Raw genomic sequence first — 18,927 nt, 5'->3', positions numbered from 1 at the left:
TCTTACAATTCTGGAGACTAGGAAGTCCAAGATGAAGGCACAGCATGGTCTCATTGCTTCCTGATTCGTAGATGGCCATCTCCTTGTTGTGTCCTGGCATAGTAGAAGGTGCTAGGGATCTCTGTGGTGTCTCTTATAAGTACACTAAACCCATTCATGAAGGCTGTCCCCTTATGACCTAACCACTTCCCAATCTTAATACCACCACCCTTAAGAGTTAGGATTTTAACCTCTGAATTTTGAGGGAACACAAATATTTTACCGTAGCACTAGTTATTAGGGAAATGCAAATCAAAATCACGATGAGATACAGCTTCTCATCTATTAGGATGGCTATTATAAACAACAACAACAGCAACAACAAATTAACAAGTGTGAGGATGTAGAGAAACTGGAACCCTTGTGCATTGCTAGAGGTAATGTGCAGCTGCTGTGGAAGACAGTATGGAGACTGCTCAAAAAAATTAAACATAGAAATACCATATGAGGGGCTCCTGGGTGGCTCAGTGGATTAAAGACTCTGCCTTCGGCTCAGGTCATGATCCCAGGGTCCTGGGACTGAGCCCCGCATCGGGCTCTCTGCTCAGCAGGGAGCCTGCTTCCTCCTCTTTCTCTGCCTGCCTCTCTGCCTACTTGTGATTTCTGTCTGTCAAATAAATAAATAAAATATTTTTTAAAAAAAGAAAGAAAAGAAATACCGTATGACACAGCAATCCCACTTCTGGGTACATACTCAAAAGAAGTGAAAATAGAGATTCGAACAGGTATTTGTACACCCATGCAATATTAGCAGCACTAGTCACAATAACCAAAAGGTAGAAGCAACCCACATGTCCATCAATGGGTGAATGGATTTAAAAAGTAGTATAAACATACAATGGGATATTATTCAGTCTTAAAAAGGAAGAAAATTGTGATATGGTAACACATGGTACAACAGGGGTCAACCTTGAGGACATTATACTAAGTAAAATAAGCCAGCTATAGGATATATACTGTACGATTCCACTTACATAAGCTATCTAAACAAATGCATAGAAACTGAAAGTAAAATGGTGGTTCCCAGGGGTTGAGGCAGAGGAAAATAGGGATTTGTTTAATGAATATAGACCTCTGTTTTGCAGGATGAAAAAGATCTAGAAATTGGATGAACAAGACTTAACACTACTTAAGTGGGCACTTAATGGTATATTTCATATTATGTATATTGCACTATAATTTTTAAAAAAACATGATAAGACACAAACCAAGAAGAAAAGCCAATAAGTTTTTACACATGTTATGCACAGATATAAACAGAGGGTTAATGCTTAATGAAGGCTGGCATATAAGGCAGACAATACAGGGATGTTGCAGAGTGCTTAGAGATGCCTTATGTGAAACTGGAGTTCAATGATTGTACTTCACTGATTGTGTGACTGGTTTTGGAGTCAATCCTTTAGCCTGGGTCCCTGTGGTGCATGGAACGTTGCTATCCTGCAGCCACAGGCCAGTGAGAAGCTGGGTTCCTCAGGAGGAAAGAGCCCAAATGCACAGAGGGTAGTATTATGTAACTCTTCATTTTATCACTTTAATTTCTTATTCACTAGTGTTCAGACACAATAACTAACAATATTTATATCAGCGTTTACAAAGCACTTTCTCTAGAATTTCCCGGGATGTTGAAAATTTTGCCTTTTTGCTTAATATTAAAAATAATCGTTTCCTCCTCATGTTTAAATTGTTTAGTGTAACTTCACACTATCGCAATTCATTTTACTTAAGATTTTCTGATAACCTGGTGGAAGGGATGAGAACTTAAGAGTAAAATGAAAAGTGAAATCTCTGTAATTTATTTTTGCAGGACATTAAGTCAAATTAGATGCCTTTTCAGCCCTCTCTGAGAACGGTGGGTGACACATCCCATTTCAGAGGACTCTACAGGGAACTTCAGAAAGCCAAACTTGGAGTACTAGTGGATGATGGGCATTTTTAAATATTAAGGAAATTGGCTCCAGTTTATTTGAGTGAAAAAGATTAGCTAATCTACTTGAAGTAAATGAGGTTTGAGAACTCAGAGTGCAAAAATCACTTAAAGCAAATAGCAGGGTGTTTGGGTATTGGCTCAGTTGAAGTTTCCAAAGCATTCTGCTAATATTATTCTATTTTTTAAAAACAAACCCACTGATTTAAATATAAGAGAAGTAGAGAAGGGTATAATCCTCATTACTTTGTAGTCATACCTTAAAACCTGCTACCCCTTCTGTAACAGCCAATGTACGAAGAATTGTTTGAAAAGCTCCTTAACACTGAAAGATGCTGACAAGCAAATTACTGACAGGGAGGAAAAGACCAAAATCATCATCAAAGATGCCACTTTAAGTGATCATGGAAAAATCCAGATAAGGATGACAACCGTTTTTTGGCTTATTCAAATTATAAGATGTCAGGGTAAATTCTATTATATATTTTTAGTAATGTTAGCGTCTGTTTTTATTTTTTAAATAGCTTTATATTTTTGCAATTTATATTGATAAAACATTTATATTATAAAAAATTGCAAAAAATCAGAAACGTTAACATAAAATAAATACTACCTGTAAAATCCAGACCCAACCTCTGTTGGTACAATCCAACACATATAAAAATGCCTTGTGTGGTTTTTGAATGTTGTCTCTGTCCCTATCCTTGTTCACCCCCTTGTGGCCATGATATGAAGAAGCCAAGAGCCAGACCGCAAAAAAGAAAGAGAAAAATTAAAGGGCTTGGATAATAAACTGATCATCTCTCATTTTAACAGTATTTCCCATAATTAAGGTAAGTACGTCTGCTTGAAATCTATACGGGTCAAAATCTTGGCAGGAAATAGATGGAAGCCTTGAGGGGGTTATTGTAAATTATCCCTTCATTAAACTTTCTTGCAATTATGGGCAGAAGTAAGAGAAACCGAATGAGGTGTCCTGCATATACCTCCTAATGGCTGAACCCAATTACAACCACCCAGAGGTCAAAGGAACCAAGTTTTTGCAATCCTTCAAGATCCAGTCTTCTAAGACACAAAGCAGAGTGAAGGGTAGAGAACGAATCTGGCTGGGCAAACAGAGCAAGTCTAGTATACAGTCTTTCTAAAATATTTCATTATAATTATAGTTTCTTTCATAAGGCATGAGTCCAAGAGATACATTATGGAATAATTCTTGCATAATTTAAAGTTGAATACCTATGCAGTTCCTAGAAAACACCAGAGATAATAGTATTTCACACTACTAGAAAACATTACTGGGACTTCTCTACTCCATCTATGCCTGCGGAGGTATAAACTGGCATTTGAGCGGTTCAGATCATTAGATTTTTTTGTATTAGAGTGACAATAAGGTAGGGGAACAAAGAGAAAGGCAGAAATGGGGAGGTAGAGCTCAGTTGCTGTTTGCTGCTGGTCTTCTTCCACTCTGCCCTCTATAAAAAGTAACCCCTGCCAGCTGCTATATACAGTATTAAGATCAACACTGATTACCTACTAATCAAATTGAACATGTGTCTAAGACACCAACAAAGCAGGGTCACCGAGAATATGTAAAAGAATATGTAAAAGAAAATTTAGGGATGATGCTATTTTTATTTCAGCATATTGGTAAATTTTGTACATTTTAGAAAAGTGAATTTTTGTCATATTTTAGTGTAGTTGTACTACAACTAGTGTAGTGTAGGGTTGTAGCACCTGATAATCTTTTTACCGTAGCTTTGCATCTTCCAAACACCAACTGTGAAGCAATGGCTACCTTCAGAGGGAAAGTACCCCTAACCCACGGTCGCTGATACTCAGGAGAATATAGAGTATGGTGTGGCCCCAGGGGCTGCATCTCTACCCCTTGCCAGCGGCTCAGAGGACTTGGTTCTCGTATTCTTTTCCCCAATTTTTGTTATTTTTCTTTGGGAGACTAAATCTAAGAGTTCACGAGGCAAAAAAAAAAAAAAAATGCATTTCCCTCGATAATCTTCAATATAGATTTGTACTCAGAGATTTGTATTCGAAAGGACAACGTTGATAGCTAACACAAACCTTGGGCACGTTACTTCCATTTCAATCATCAAGAAAATGAAAAGATTGAAGATGATCTCTGAAATCTTGACTTAGTCCCCGGGATCAATCCTGGCAGGTCGCCCCATCCCTAACGTTGTGTTTACGGTAAAGCGTTTAAAATCGAACGAATGGTGTAGTACCAGACTAAATGTCCCTCAACTCTTTCCTTTTTCTCCAGAGGCACCCCTTAGTAAATAGTTAAGTATGTTTTCCAGCTATTTTCTATGCAGATACATGATCTCCTTTAAACACTCAAATGAGAACATTTTCATCTCACACGCCTTGGGGAATCTCTAGAACTTTTTTTGAAAGCTCTCTTCTGAACCCGTTTCCCCTAAAGCCGGAGCCTCATTTGCAGACACAACTTTAGAGCCGCTCTCAGTCACAGCCTTTTACTCTGGGGCGGGGCCGGCTGCCACAGCAACACACACCTCCCCACTTTCGCTTTGTGGGCGGCCCCCCTCAGAGGCAGCTGACACTTTCCTCCGACCGCCTTCCAGTCCCGAGCGCCGGAAGTTCCCGGCGGTGCTTTGCCTCATTTCCGCCTCGCAAGGCGATTGGCTCAAGACTCCTTCCTTCGGGTTTGAGCCCTCAGCTCGCGCCAGGACCCCGCGCACTGTGATGACGACATCGGCCGGCGGCGGCGCCATCGACACCTGGGAGGCTGGGAGGGCTTCCGGGGCTGCCGGCCTGGCCGCTGAGAGCTGCTGTCATGGCGGCCGCTGTTTGGGGCTTCTTTTCCGTCCTTCTTCTGTTGCTCTCACGGGATGCCCAGAGCTCGGAGCTGCCTGGGGCTACTGCCGATGGGTCAGGCGGGACTGGGGTCGGCATAGGAGATCGCTTCAAGATTGAGGGACGTGCGGTTGTTCCAGGAGTGAAGCCCCAGGACTGGATCTCGGCCGCCCGAGTGCTAGTAGACGGAGAAGAGCATGTCGGATTCCTTAAGTGAGCATCCTATGGGCAGCGGGAAAGCGGTTGGCGTGGAAGCCGGAAGGGAATTCCCTCTAGGAGAGCCAAGTGTCAAGAACTGACGACGTCGCTATCGGAGGGTGAAAGGGTGGGCGTCAGTAGCAATCTGTGCCGGGAGACCTTGGGAAGCAACCCGACGCTTTCCCCTATTTTCCCCATCACCCCATTCCGTGTATCTCAGAAATGAGGGTGGCAGGTGCTTGCCCCAGGGCCGGAGCAGTGGGATCCGTTATCTTCAACTCCATTTTTGCCTTGTAGGGGTCGACCTCTCCTGGGCCCTCGCGACAGGTGGACCCCTTATTTGTTTTTTGCTGAATTCTTTCCTTTGCATCTCATTTGGTCTCTCTAGAATCTGGCCACTTTTTGCATTCATTTCAGTCTTTTGGCAGTTTGATGTTGTGTAGAAAGATGCTAAACAAGTGGGAATTCTCAAAACCCAAAGGACTTCTATGATGGCATAGACTGGGAGGCTAATGTTGCTGCTTCTCAAATTAATGGGCCCTGAAGTCCCTAATCAAAGCACCTTTTTTTTTTTTATGCCTGGTGGTGGGATTGTTGTTCTTTTTTACAGTTGAATTCATCGAGGGATTTGCAACATCACACTTGGTGGCATTTATGTGAGACTGGGGTTTCTCCACATTTGCTTACATGCTTCTTTCTTTTCTAGTTATTAGCAAAAATGGGATTTCAGCCTATATTAAAGAACGTGGTGAATTTATTAGCATTCCAGTTTTGCAGTCGCCTGCTTTTCAGATGTTTAGGCACAAATGTGATGTTTTAAGTCTTTCAGTCACTGCTTGGGAGGTGAAACTCTGAACTGAAAGAAAATATTTAGGAAAGGAAGTGTTTCTCTGATAGGTTTGTATACCAGCAAGTGGTATTTGCAACCCAGATATCTTAAATTTGGACATTTACTTCTAAATCTGATTTGCAAATATTCAGATCATCCAGGTGCTGTTGAATGAGATTTGAATCTCAGATTAATAGATAATGATGAGAAGTTAGTCTTTTAATACTATTTGTATTTACAAATCTGGCGTTAGGGCATTCTTTAGGGTTTGCCCCAAGTAATGATGTTTTAATGAAAAAAACTCTCAATTAAACCTTGGGACATTAGTGTAAATTGATGTTTTGGCTTCTCTTTTCTGCAGTATTCAATTCTTTTAAAAAGCACTTATTAGTTTAGTTTTTTGAAGATTTTATTTTATTTATTTATTTATTTAGCAGACATACACCGAGAGAGGGAACACAAGCAGAGAGAGTGGGTGAGGGAGAAGTGGGCTCCCCGCAGGGAGTTGGATGTGAGTCTCGATCCTAGGACCCTGGGATCATAACCTGAGCTGAAGGCAGACGTTTAACGACTGAGCCACCCAGCCGCCCCTATTATTTTTATTTTAAAGTAAAAGTAATATATAAGCAATATGTTTATTGAAGAAAATGTAAACAAATTAGGGATAACAAGACAACATTTTATTGTATCTTTTCCAATGAGTTTTTAATAGTAAAATACAATATGTAGTACTTTGTCATCTTTTTTTTTTTTTAGTCCCCCAGTTAATATTTTGGGAGGAGTTACTTACACCATTTCATGTTCTGTTTGTAGAAAGGCTAAGAATTAATATGAGGAGCTTATGGTGGGAAACTTTTTGGAAGAGAGATAGTAATTGTCTTGTACTTGTTATGCATAATTAGCTTGGAGTTTTGACTTACAGGCTTGTTGGAGGTGGCTTGGGCCTTGGCTAATAGAAATGAGGGGAGTTTTGACTGAGGGTGCTTCATGCCACTTATTGCCCTCATCACTGTGTATATAAAGCATAACTTATTTAAGCAGTCTTTTGTTTGGGGACATTTAGGTAGTTTTCAGTTTTTTGATGTAGTAGATTTTATGCATATACTTTTTTGGGGAACTTTTTGTTATGGAAAATTGCAGACATACACTAAAATAAACGATAGTTTCATGAATGCTTAGGTACCCATCACAATCTACTGTTCCGTTTCATGTCTCCTCTGTACCACATTTATTTTTTTTCTGGAATATTTAAATATCACCCTAAATATAATCTCCCTTGAAAAAGCATTATTATGTGTTTCTAAAAGGTAAGGGCTTAAACCCCCACAATACCATTATTGACTTAATAAAATAAGTAATAATGCTACAGATTCATCTAATACCCAGTTCATTTATCTCAAAAATGCTCCATGTAATTCTTTCAAGTCAGGATCCAACAAAGCTTACATATTGCAGAATACATTTTTAAAACCAAGTTTTAAAATTTCATTATAAAATTTATATGTTATCTTTCTCAAATATTTGTCCTACAGTGAAAAATAGATTTGCTTTTTCCTTTGGGTAGTTAGATCTGCTGTTGTGTTTCACAATCATTAGTTTAATTCTTTTTCTGGATCTAGAAAAATATTTTGAAGTTTTTTCATTGAGGTTCCCTCAAGAAGCAGAAGACACCCAAATTAGAATAATTCAAGGAAAGTCTAATGAAGGGATTAAACACTGTAGTCATGGTATAGGGAAACAACCAGATTGTGCAGTACTCTAGAGTTTACAACCTCAAGGCTACTATTACCTCTAGCCTGAAGGAATTAGGGGAGGTTAAGTTTACTGGGACCTAGAGGGGAAGAAAGGACTGCCTTCAGAGGAGCACTGTCCCTTGACACAGCAAGTCAGAGGTGGCCTGTCAGGGAGAGAGCTGGGGAAAAATATGCTAAGCTCATTTTCTTTCCTTCCTCCAGTCTACAAAGAGTTGAAGGGTGGTGAATGGGTGCGAAGGCCCAGTGATGATATCCAGCCCAGGAATAAGTTAACTTGATGTTTACATTTCAGTTCTGTTTTAGTTCAGTCTGTACTTTGAAATAGTAAGGAATGTGGGCACCTGGGTGGCTCAGTGGTTAAGCCTCTGCCTTCAGCTCGGGTCGTGATCTCAGGGTCCTGGGATCGAGTCCCACATCGGGCTGTCTGCTTGGCAGGGAGCCTGCTTCCCCTCTCTCTCTGCCTGTCTCTCTGCTACTTGTGATCTCTCTCTCTCTCTCTCTCTCTGTCAAATAAAAAAAAAAAAATTCTAAAAAAAAAAAAAAGAAATAGTAAGGAATGTCTTTTCCTTTTACCTTTAGTAAATATTGTGGGTGTGGCAGAATAAATTATTCCTTCAGCTGTGAGAGAGCCTAAGGATTTTTTTTTTTAAAGATTTTATTTATTTATTTATTAGGGAGAGAGAGAGAGTGCGAGTGAGCACAGAGGGAGAGTGAGAGGGACAAGCAGACTCCACACTGAGCAGAGAGCCTGATCTGGGACTCCATGGCAGGACCCTGAGATCATGACCTGAGCTGAAGGGAAACACTTAACCAACTGAGCCACCCAGTTGCCCCAAAAGAGCCCAGTGATTTAAGAAGCATTATTTAATGTATTATGATCCAGGGACTGCTCTGATAAAGCAGTTCCTTTTAGGATCATTTGTTTTTTCCTGAAACAGAAACTTCATTTTCCTCAGAATGTCAGTTTCCCAATATTAAAACAAATTGATTTTGATCTGTGAATCTGAAATTATCAGCTCTTGGATGGGATGGTTTTCTAAGTCTAGAAGGTTTTAAAAAAAATCAGTATGGAAAAGGCAGGTAGTTTTAAATACATAAACCTGTTAAATTTCTGTATATCCAAACAAAAGTAACCAGAGTAAATGGGAACTATTTGTAACAAGTGGAACAAATTGTACTTGATGGCCTTCTTGTTAGAAAGAAAGACAACAAAATGCAAACAAAAACTAGGCGGGGAAAACCCATTTGTTTTTAATTAAGGAGTTATTGCAGGCAAAATTGGAACCTTAATGTAGTAATGATGCATATTGATAATTTCTCTTGAATGAAGACATGGCTTCAGAATTGAAACTGTGCCCCTGTTATCAACTATCCCCCAGAAGGAACTAGAAGTACTTTCTATGTCAGGATTTTCTGCTCCTGTGGAGTGCTGTGGTGTATTTTCTAGAACCCTTTTTGTGTGATTATGGAAGCTGAAGCATGGGGACAATTCTTGCCAGTTTGGGGACTTTTTTTGTTGTTATCAATTTCTGTGTCATTTGATGGGGGGGGTTGATTTGGGAGTTAACAGATGACTTAGAACATAAAAAAGCAAGCTGTTGATCAGAAGTATCTAAATATGATTTTCATTTTTCTAGGACAGATGGGAGTTTTGTGGTTCATGATATACCTTCTGGATCTTATGTAGTGGAAGTTATATCTCCAGCTTACAGGTTTGATCCTGTCCGAGTAGATATCACTTCAAAAGGAAAAATGAGGTAAGGGCACCTGATTTAGTTTTTACAAAAGGCAAGGCTGCTGAGTACCTCCTATATTCCTTTTAGAATTTATAGTTAGGTTTGAAAAGTTTCTCATTTAAACTAGGTATTCCATAAAAATATCCTTATATTGTCTTTAATTTTAAAATTTTTTCCTCTCTGCCTCCACCTCCCAATATCCTTACATTGTTTTAATTGAGCATTGGTAATACTGCAAAGTTGAACTTCCTCATGCTCTGGCTTAAATTTATTTTAAAGCTCCTAATATTATGATAGAGAAGAGGCAAGATTACCTACTATGAGAGCAAAAGCCCTGTGAAAGTTATAATTGAAATAATGATTGTCAGTTAGTTAAGCTTCTGTCTTCGACTAAGGTATGGTCCCACGACCCTGAGAGTCCCACATCTCATCCTTGCTCAGCGGGGAGGCTGCTTCTCCTTCTGCCTGCTGCTCCCCCTGCTTGTGCGCTCTCTCTCTTTCTCTCTGACAAATACATAAATCTTAAAAAAAAAAAAAAAAAGGAAATATGATGATTTAAAGTGGGAAATAATTTAACTTTTCTAAATTAGAAATATTATATGCCACCTGTTTTTCACTGGGATATTTTGACAATACCTCTTAATATCTACTTAATAGTTGTATTGATCTGGAAATTTCTACAGTTCTTCCTTTCTGAAATATTTAGAGTGAAGTGGAAATTTAGTATTTTGGGGGCAAGCGATGGGATTACGTTGTGTAGTTTATCTCAAAGTGAGGATCATGATAAGAAAAGAAAAAAGCACAGTATAATTTCTAAATAGATGAGCATATGCTTTGAAGTTGAAGTGAAAAGAATGTGGGAATAATTCAGGCTGTGAGTATAGAATACCACAAATCCATTTGAAGTTAGAGCCTGTTGTGTAGATGTCCACAGTTATTCCTTCTGTTATTCAGCATTTTATTTATTTATTTATTATTAACCCATACTGGTAGTATTCTCTTTGGTCTAAACTGACCAATAAATAAATAAATAAATAAATAAATTTTATTTATTTGTTTATTTTTTTCTAGCTTTATTGAGGTATGGTGACAAATATGAAAGAATTTTGAGTGGTAATGTCTCTTTGAGCTATCACAAAATAACTCCATGTTACAGTAATAAAGCATAGGTCTTGGAAAGGCAAAAATAATTTTGGGGTTTTGTTTTATTACTGACCTTTTTGGTATGTGCCGAGAATATTTAGGTTGATTTGTAGCGACCCCAAATTGATCTGACATGATAGAGATATGTTCAGTTGGTACCATAATATTTACATTTGAGATAGTGTTTACACCTAAAATGTTTTTCTTTTTTCTTCACCTTATGTTTTGCTTTGTTTTGTTTTTGGACACTGAATGTCATAAAAGTATAATATTATAATTCACATAGAGTGAGTCTCACATAGAGCTGTCTCATCCTTTATATTAGCTACAGATTAGTCCATTGATGCCTGTGCCTACTGATGGACAGGTAGGGTTTTCTTTCTCCTCTTTTTTTTTTTTTTTTAAATATTTTATTTATTTATGACAGAGAGAGATAACAAGAGAGGGAGCACAAGCACCCGAGAGCTGGAGAGGGAGAAGCAGGCTACCCACTGAGCAGGGAGTCCAATGGATCCCAGGATCCCAGGATCCTGGGATCATGACCTGAGCTGAAGGCAGACGCCCAATGACTGAGCCACCCAGGTGCCCATTCTTTCTCCTTTTTTAACATGTGTAATGAACAGAGACAATTATAACTTACATTCTTGACATTATCATGAAACTAGTATAATAAATATAAATATAAATATTTATATTTATATTATATAAAAATATAAAATGATGCCACTTAGAAACAAATTACCGCCCCCCCAATTTTTGAAGTTAAAATTGTTGTCTTAGAATAGTCTAGTTTGGGGCACCTGGGTGGCTCAGTGGGTTAAAGCCTCTGCCTTCGGCTTAGGTCATGATCTCAGGGTCCTGGGATTGAGCCCCACATCGGGCTCTCTGCTCAGTGGGGAGTCTGCTTCCTCCTCTCTCTCTGCCTGCCTTTCTGCCTACTTGTGATCTCTATCTGTCAAATAAATAAATAAAATCTTTAAAAAAAAAGAATAGTCTAGTTTGTCCAAATTCTAATCATATTTCTTGCTGTTGGCTATTTAGAGCAAGGGTAAAGCTTGAATTGAAGGTAATCTCTTGTAAATATGTTTATAAATATTTGATTAGAATAAGTGGATTTTTTAAAAGTAGTTGAAGCACATTAGGTATCAAATTTGTCACGTCTTTTTTTAGAGGCATGAAGATTTGTAAGAAAATATATAGGTAAAATCCTAGTATGTTAAATTTAAACTTTAAAGGACTTACCATGGGACGCCTGGGTGGTTCAGTCATTAAGTGTCTGCCTTCAGCTCAGGTCATGATCCCAGAATCCTGGGATGGAGTCCTGCATTGGGCTCCCTGCTCAGTAGGAAGCCTGCTTCTCCTTCTCCAACTCCCCCTGCTTGTGTTCCCTCTCTCACTGTCTCTCTTTCTGTCAAATAAATAAAATCTTTAAAAAACAAAAAAAAAACTTTAAAAAAAACAAGGGACTTACCATGACTTTTTATATATTTTAGGATTGTAAGTTTGGAGATGGGTGGGTATGTAGATTACACTGTACATTATGTACACATTTCACAGGTTTTTAAAGAAATATCAAAAGCACTGAATACTGGGGGAAATGAGAGTTGTTAAAAGGGGAGGCTTGGGGATGCCTAGGTGGCTTAGTCAGTTAAACTGCTGCCTTCGGCTCAGGTCATGATCCCAGAGTCCTGGGATCGAGTCCTGCATCCAGCTCCTTGTTCAGCCGGGAGCCTGCCTCTCTTTCCGCCTCTGTCTGCCACTCTGCCTGCTTGTGTGTGCACGCTCTCTCTCTCTGATAAGTAAATAAAATCTTAAAAAAAAGGGGGGGGGGCATGCTTGTCTATTAGAAACTATATATTTATGTATTTTTGCTCTGAATTTTGAATAAAGTAAGCAAGTGGAAATATTTTTCTATATATAAAGGTTTTTGCTTTGGGTAAAGAGTACTTCCTGCTTTAGCATTTAAGGACTGGTTGCAGCAGTGGGATTCATATTCTCAGTTCTATTCCTGATGATTGAATGCCTGAAGCATAGGTTAAAAACAAGGCCCTTATCATTTTAATAATTGTGAATGGGACAGAATAGAGAAAGAGGGGGATTTAAATAAGATCCTAATATTCTTGGCCAGTATTTTGTAAGCATGCTTGGTATACGATAAACATTTCCTTTTAAATGTATAAGGGAAGTCCTTGGGGGACAAACTATAAGCCACTTTCATTCCTGGGGGTTTTGATATTCTAACCAAAATACTCAGATTTGGGGCATCTGGGTGGCTCAGTTGGCTAAGCATCCAACTCTTAATCTTAGCTTAGGTCTTGATCTCAGCTCATGGAGCCTACTTAAAAAAAAAAAAGAAAAAGAAAAAGAAGAAGCTTAGATTTTATTAGCAGTATGTAGGTAAGAGGTAAGTCTTAGGCTTTCTTTGAGCCAGAATTAGATCTAGGACTTGATTTTCCCTTTGACCCTTGGCACTAAAATCCAAAAGACCAGGCTCCCAATCTGGGCCTGGCCTTTTGGAGGGAAAAATCTCTCCTGAAATTTAATAGTCACCGTCCTACCCTCATTGAAATTTAGTATGTGAATTTATTACTTCCCGCATAATCCAGAAACTTTCAGGACTTGCAATTAACAAGATCGTTTCTGGTCATAATCCTGGTCTCATGGTAGAGACAAATGCATAACCTCTCTGCAAGGAGATACTCTCTGTCCAGGCCCGTATGTAAAAAAAAGTACATAACTTATCAAATACCCAAGAAAACAATGTACATTGAGTCAGCAGATGGATTAGACCTCTGAGAACCTTAGACAATAGAATTACTGGATATGAACTATAAAATAGTTTATATTTAAAATGCTAAACCAAATAAAAGATTTATTGCCATAAGAGTAAGATACTACAAAAATAGATCATAGATATTTGAAAAAAGAACAAAATAGAACTTCTCCAATAAATACAGGCTTTGGAATACAAAACTCAATGCATGTGTTAAGCAACTGAACAGAGGTTTGATGAACTACAAGATGGATCAGAAAAAACTTACCCAGAATCTAGTACACATAAAGGAATGGACACTATGAAAGAATTTAGTTAACAAGATGCCGAGTAGAGAATGAAAAGGTTGAACAGGTGTCAAACAGAAGTTCTGAAGGAAACGAGTGAGCAGCTGGGAGGCAGTTTTCAAAGAGTAAGCTGGAACATGTGTGAAAGTGGGTGAGAGTTTTGATTAAAGTTAGTGCATCTCAGGTGAAAATGTAGTGTTACCTATAGCACTGTTGCAGGACTTTCTTGAATCATAAATTTTTCCTGCAAAATAGACTTGAAAATTAGGTATGTTTATTAATTCATATCTCCGACAACCAAAGAGATACGCAGCATTTTGTATATTTATAGCAAAATTAATTTATTATTAAATATAATCAAAAAGCATTAGAGCTAGAAGAATTTTTAAAAGAGCTTTTGATATAAACAGAGAACTTGTCTAATCCCACAGGCCTATGTAATGACAGAGCTACAGCTCAAAATTAGGTCTCCCGATTTCAAGTCTAGTGTTCTTTCTATACATTTTGCTAAATACTTTAGATATACAGATAAGATTTTTAAGATCAAGAGTTTAGATGCCAAAGCATTTTGGAAAAGTGAAAGGTATTGCTAAAAATTATGAGTAGTTCTTTTAACTAGTAATGTTTTTGATAAAACTACTGATGCTTTTCTCATGTGGCTTTATCAGAGCAAGATATGTGAATTACATCAAAACATCAGAAGTGGTCAGACTGCCCTATCCTCTCCAAATGAAATCTTCAGGCCCACCTTCTTACTTTATTAAAAGGGAATCATGGGGCTGGACAGACTTTCTAATGAACCCGATGGTATGTATCATGCTACAATTAAATATCTTAACTACTCTCTAATTTGATTCTAGGTAGTCAAAAATGTCTAATCCTGAGGAAGAAAAGATGTCAGATTGTTAGATGAAAGGTTAATTGTGAATAGCTTATTGATTTATTGATTTCAGAAAAATAGTAGCTTTGGAAATAATGGAAATAATGTAGTGAGAATTGCATGGTTGCTTTGACATTGAAATGTGCAACAGAAATGGGATAAATACTTATGATGAAATGTTTTAAAATGCAAATGGAATAAGAGTATGTGGTAAGTCACATGTGGAGTTAGCAGTCTCATCCTTCGTTCTACCTGCCTATTAGTTCACTGATGGATGTGCCATCATTTATTGAACAGCCACTATTGGTGGCTTGAGTAAGCATTTTTCTCCTTTTTTCACATGTGTAGTAAACAGAGAAATTATTCTGTGATAATTTAAATACTTGGTATGAAACTGATGTTATGGTGTCCACTAATAATAAAACACTAATAGGATACATTCTTTAGAAACAAATTAAGTTTTTTTTTCTGCTTCTGGAAGTTGAATTATTATCTTGAAATATTCTAAATGGTGATCATATTCCTTGCTGATAGCTATTTAAATCACAAACAGGAATATTTGGGGAATGTACATTTTTTGAGAGAAATAAATAGTACCTAGATCTGCTATCAGACATAAAGAACCAGGAGGGTAGAGTGCATAGGAGAAATCAGCAATGAAACTCCAAACCTTATTAAGAAATATCTTCCATATTCTCATTTCTGAAATTCTGCAGAAACATACCTAGTGCTAGAAGCTTGGCAGGCATTTTTCAAAACTGATCTGTTGTAGTAATCACCTGGTACTATGTTGCAGTCTTGAGAAGATGTATATTAATTAGAGGGTCAATATAATATTTTCTGCAAGAACCACATAGTCATCTGGAAAGATCCCAGTTGGCCATCAGGATCATTGTTCCTAATGCCAGACTGCAGATTAAAGAAAGTGAGTAACACAAACATACTGTTTGTGTTAAATAAAATTGTAAACTCTGCAAAATGATAGGTGGCTCATATACGAAGTGAGGTGTCTGTAAGGTCCAAACCTACATGAATTAGGCTCTTAATACTCTACAGTAGTCAAACATTGAGGAGGACCTTATATCAACAGGGCTGGGTCAGTAGAATTGAGGTGGTGCTGGTAGTTTTATTCTATATATAACATCTGAATCTTTAATTTCATCATGGATTGTTAAGTGTAGATTTTATTCTTCTGTTAAGTGGGGAAAACACTTTCTGGATTTTTTTTTCCTCCACAGGTTATGATGATGGTTCTTCCATTATTGATATTTGTGCTTCTGCCCAAAGTGGTCAATACAAGTGATCCTGACATGAGACGGGTAAGATGTTTGCCCCCTCTGTGGATTTTTGTACCATATTCTGATGCCTGAACCAGCTGTTGAGGCTGAATGGCTTGGGTTTTTTCAGCTTTATCCTAATTCCCAAGCCAAATTCATTCAGAGACTGTTAACACAGTATCATGTTCCTCTCATTTAATTACTTATTTCCACTGGACCAGATAAATTCAGTTGGTTCTGCCTGATAAAAGCCTCGGTCTCTTCATATAGCTTAAACACTCTGCTTAGTACGACTGTCTTTGTGCCTCTCTTGTTAAATAGTTCAAATGGTACCCCAGTTCATATAGTTTGCAAAATGATGGCTTTTTATGATTTACCTTTATTTTATAAAACTCTTCAGAGTATATATTTAGTTTTTGTGTTCAGATACACACACACACACACATTCAATTAACTAAGGGAGAAAAATAGAATAGTGGCTTCTAGACTTTTCACCACAAAATCATACTGGTTTTGCAATGGGCGGGGAGTTGCCAGGTAAGATGCTTCAAATTTAGTGCCACTGCTTTGTCTCTTTTAAATACTGGCTTCCATAAAATCTTCAGAATTCTTTTTAAAGACTTTACTCATTTTATTGACAGAGATTGCAAGTAGGCAGAGAGGCAGGCAGAGAGAGAGGAAGGGAAGCATGCTCCCCGCTGAGCAGAGAGCCCGATGCGGGGCTCGATCCCAGGACCCTGGGATCATGACCTGAGTCGAAGGCAGAGGCTTTAACCCACTGAGCCACCTAGGCGCCTCCCAGAATTCTTTTTAAACCCTTATTTTTCTTCTACCTGGAAACCATCAACAAGCTCGTTTCCTCAGTTCCAGGTTTTTCCATTGTATATAATATATTAATGTATTGACACCTTATTCATTGCTGAATGAACATTTTTTTAATCATTTTTTTAATTTATTTTCAGCATAACAGTATTCATTGTTTTTGTACCACACCCAATGCTCCATGCAATCTGTGCCCTCTCTAATACCCACCACCTGGTTCCCCCAACCTCCCACCCCCCTGAATGAACATTTTTTAATTGATATCTATGTTATAGATACTAGGGATACAAAAACGAGTTGTATATCATCCCTGTTGTCAACAGACTCAGAATCCAGTTAAATGTAGGAAATAGAATGAATTTATAAACACTCTTCTTGCCAACAGAGGATTGTGGGTATATGTGTGAGAGAGTTTTAAATGGGAAAATAAGATACAAATCAAATAAATTAAAATGTCTGCTGAGGTAGTAGATGATTAAGTTCTGTAGAAGGCAAGGCATTTATCCCAAGCTGGAATAGCAGAAAAAGCTTCATGATCAAAGAATGCTTTCTGATACTTCAGAATGTCTTATTGCCAAATTTGAAATTTTTGCTTCAGTGTTGGTCAGAAAGTGTACATCCTATGTCATCCTTGTATCTGTTAACCAGTTAACCCTGTGGTATCAATAGAAGGAAACGTTGGAGGTCACATTGTTTCAAAAGTTCATTCCTTGCAGAGTGCTTTGCACATAGTAAGGAATGTAAAAAAGTCTTTATTCAAGAGCTTCAGAATTGAGGAGATTCAGAAATAGAGTTGGTGACACATTTTTGCAGGGTCTCAAGACCTCTTACCATATACATTTAATTTTTGATGATTAGAGCTTGTTAACATTTCTGATTTATGCTTATAATGTTTCTTTTCCTGGGTATATCTGTAAATGCACTTTCTCCTTGAAAACCCGTGTATAAATTCTACCTTTGGGGAGAAAGCCCAAGCTAATATCCAAGTGGTGTTCAACTTTAAATGATAGGTAATACAGTTTTTGCTGGTTTTTTTTTTTTTATGTGTAAACTAATACAATTTTAAGTTCACTTTGGAATTTAAATGTAAAATTCAGATGTGACATATATTACATAAATATTGTTGAAGGTGGAGCAGTACTTTATAGATTGTTGGCTTATTAGAGAGAGGACAAAACCTCAAAATAAAAGTGCCAGATCCTTATGAGGTCCTGCCGGTGATTTGTTTGTAGCATTTCTGTTGCTTGCTTTAGATGCTGTGATTGAGGACACTCAGGCCTTAATAGCATTCACAGATTTACTACTAAGGGCCTTAGGAATGAAGTGTTGGAAATATGTATTTATTGTCCAAACATTTCTGATGACCTTGTATATAGTTAAAGACTGATACTCTTTTTTTATATGCATCTAAGGAAAGCATGAGTTTAAAAAACATTAAAACAGAAAGAGCATTTTAACCAGAAAACAAAATAAGGTGGCAAGACTATGATCACGTATAATCGTAGAAAATACTCTTTATGAAAACATAAGCTGAATCACACCAACGTAAGATTTATTGGACATTAATTAAGGACTACAATGCTTGGTAGTATAAAGGAGGTATGAAACATGGTTTCTGAAGGGCTGTGGGGTAGAACACTGCTGAGGACCAGTAGCTGCTCTTTGTTCTCTTCCTCTCCTTTAATGGAAGTGTTAGTTGTTAGATGACTTGAAGGATCCCAATGCCTTTCCTCTTACAGTGCTTTGTCCTCTTGCAGGAGATGGAACAGTCAATGAATATGCTGAATTCCAACCACGAATTGCCTGATGTTTCTGAGTTCATGACAAGACTCTTCTCTTCAAAATCTTCTGGCAAGTCTAGCAGCGGCAGCAGTAAAACAGGCAAAAGCGGGGCTGGCAAAAGGAGGTAGTTGGACAGTCGGAGATAGCATTTGCACAAATACGGATCACTGGGTGGCATCCAAGTCTTGAGGGGAAACCGTGTGAAGCAACTACTGTAAACCTGAGTCATCTTTAAAGTTGATCTCTTACACCTGTCGTGTGTGGTACTCTTTAGCACATGTTTTGTACTTGGTACACAAGAAAATCCAGCTTTCATCTTTTGTCTGTATGAGGTCAATATTGATGTCACTGAATTAATTACAGTGTCCTATAGAAAATGACATTAATAAATTATATGAAGTACTATACATTATGTATATTAAAATGTCTTAATCCAGAGATAAAATGACTTTGTCATTTCTTCTTCACTTAATGTTTCTTTTATTCCAGACAGTTTTCTTCTTTCATTATATGAGGCTTGCAATTGACCTTTCCTATTTAAAAAGAAGTGGTTGATATTTTAGAGCTGCATGCACCATGGTTTTTTTGTGTAGCCAGACCTTTCACAATGGTCAGCCCTGCCCTGCACTTAACATTCCCTGATGTTTGAGATGG

General features: G+C 37.9%; 1 protein-coding gene across 2 annotated transcripts; it reads left to right on the top strand.

The window, feature by feature from the left end:
- Nucleotides 1-4,707: 4,707 nt before the first annotated feature.
- On the top strand, nt 4,708-18,718 carry EMC7 (ER membrane protein complex subunit 7). Of its 2 annotated transcripts, XM_032856923.1 has the most exons (5): nt 4,711-5,005; nt 9,211-9,330; nt 14,181-14,319; nt 15,631-15,711; nt 18,249-18,718. In XM_032856923.1, exons 1-5 carry the CDS (start codon nt 4,773-4,775, stop codon nt 18,399-18,401), a joined length of 726 nt encoding a protein of 241 aa, XP_032712814.1. In that variant the 5' UTR covers nt 4,711-4,772; the 3' UTR covers nt 18,402-18,718. The 2 variants fall into 2 exon arrangements, with proteins under 2 accessions (XP_032712815.1, XP_032712814.1); XM_032856924.1 differs by lacking the exon at nt 9,211-9,330 and having other exon boundaries at nt 4,708-5,005.
- The last annotated feature ends 209 nt before the right edge of the window (nt 18,719-18,927 follow it).

Source organism: Lontra canadensis, unplaced genomic scaffold (genome assembly GCF_010015895.1).
Source record: "Lontra canadensis isolate GAN:19392208 unplaced genomic scaffold, GSC_riverotter_1.0 scaffold12, whole genome shotgun sequence".
Taxonomy (NCBI): domain Eukaryota; kingdom Metazoa; phylum Chordata; class Mammalia; order Carnivora; family Mustelidae; genus Lontra; species Lontra canadensis.
Note: the sequence above shows the minus strand (reverse complement) of the source record. Positions and strands in the feature narration are given on the sequence as shown.

Bases quoted from the DNA above. Each gene is read 5' to 3' on its own strand.
- EMC7 (XM_032856923.1), top strand. From the start codon at position 4,773: ATGGCGGCCGCTGTTTGGGGCTTCTTTTCCGTCCTTCTTCTGTTGCTC. The intron at 9,331-14,180 runs GTAAGGGCACCT...TGGCTTTATCAG, and splicing joins ACTTCAAAAGGAAAAATGAG to AGCAAGATATGTGAATTACA. The intron at 14,320-15,630 runs GTATGTATCATG...TTTCCTCCACAG, and splicing joins ACTTTCTAATGAACCCGATG to GTTATGATGATGGTTCTTCC.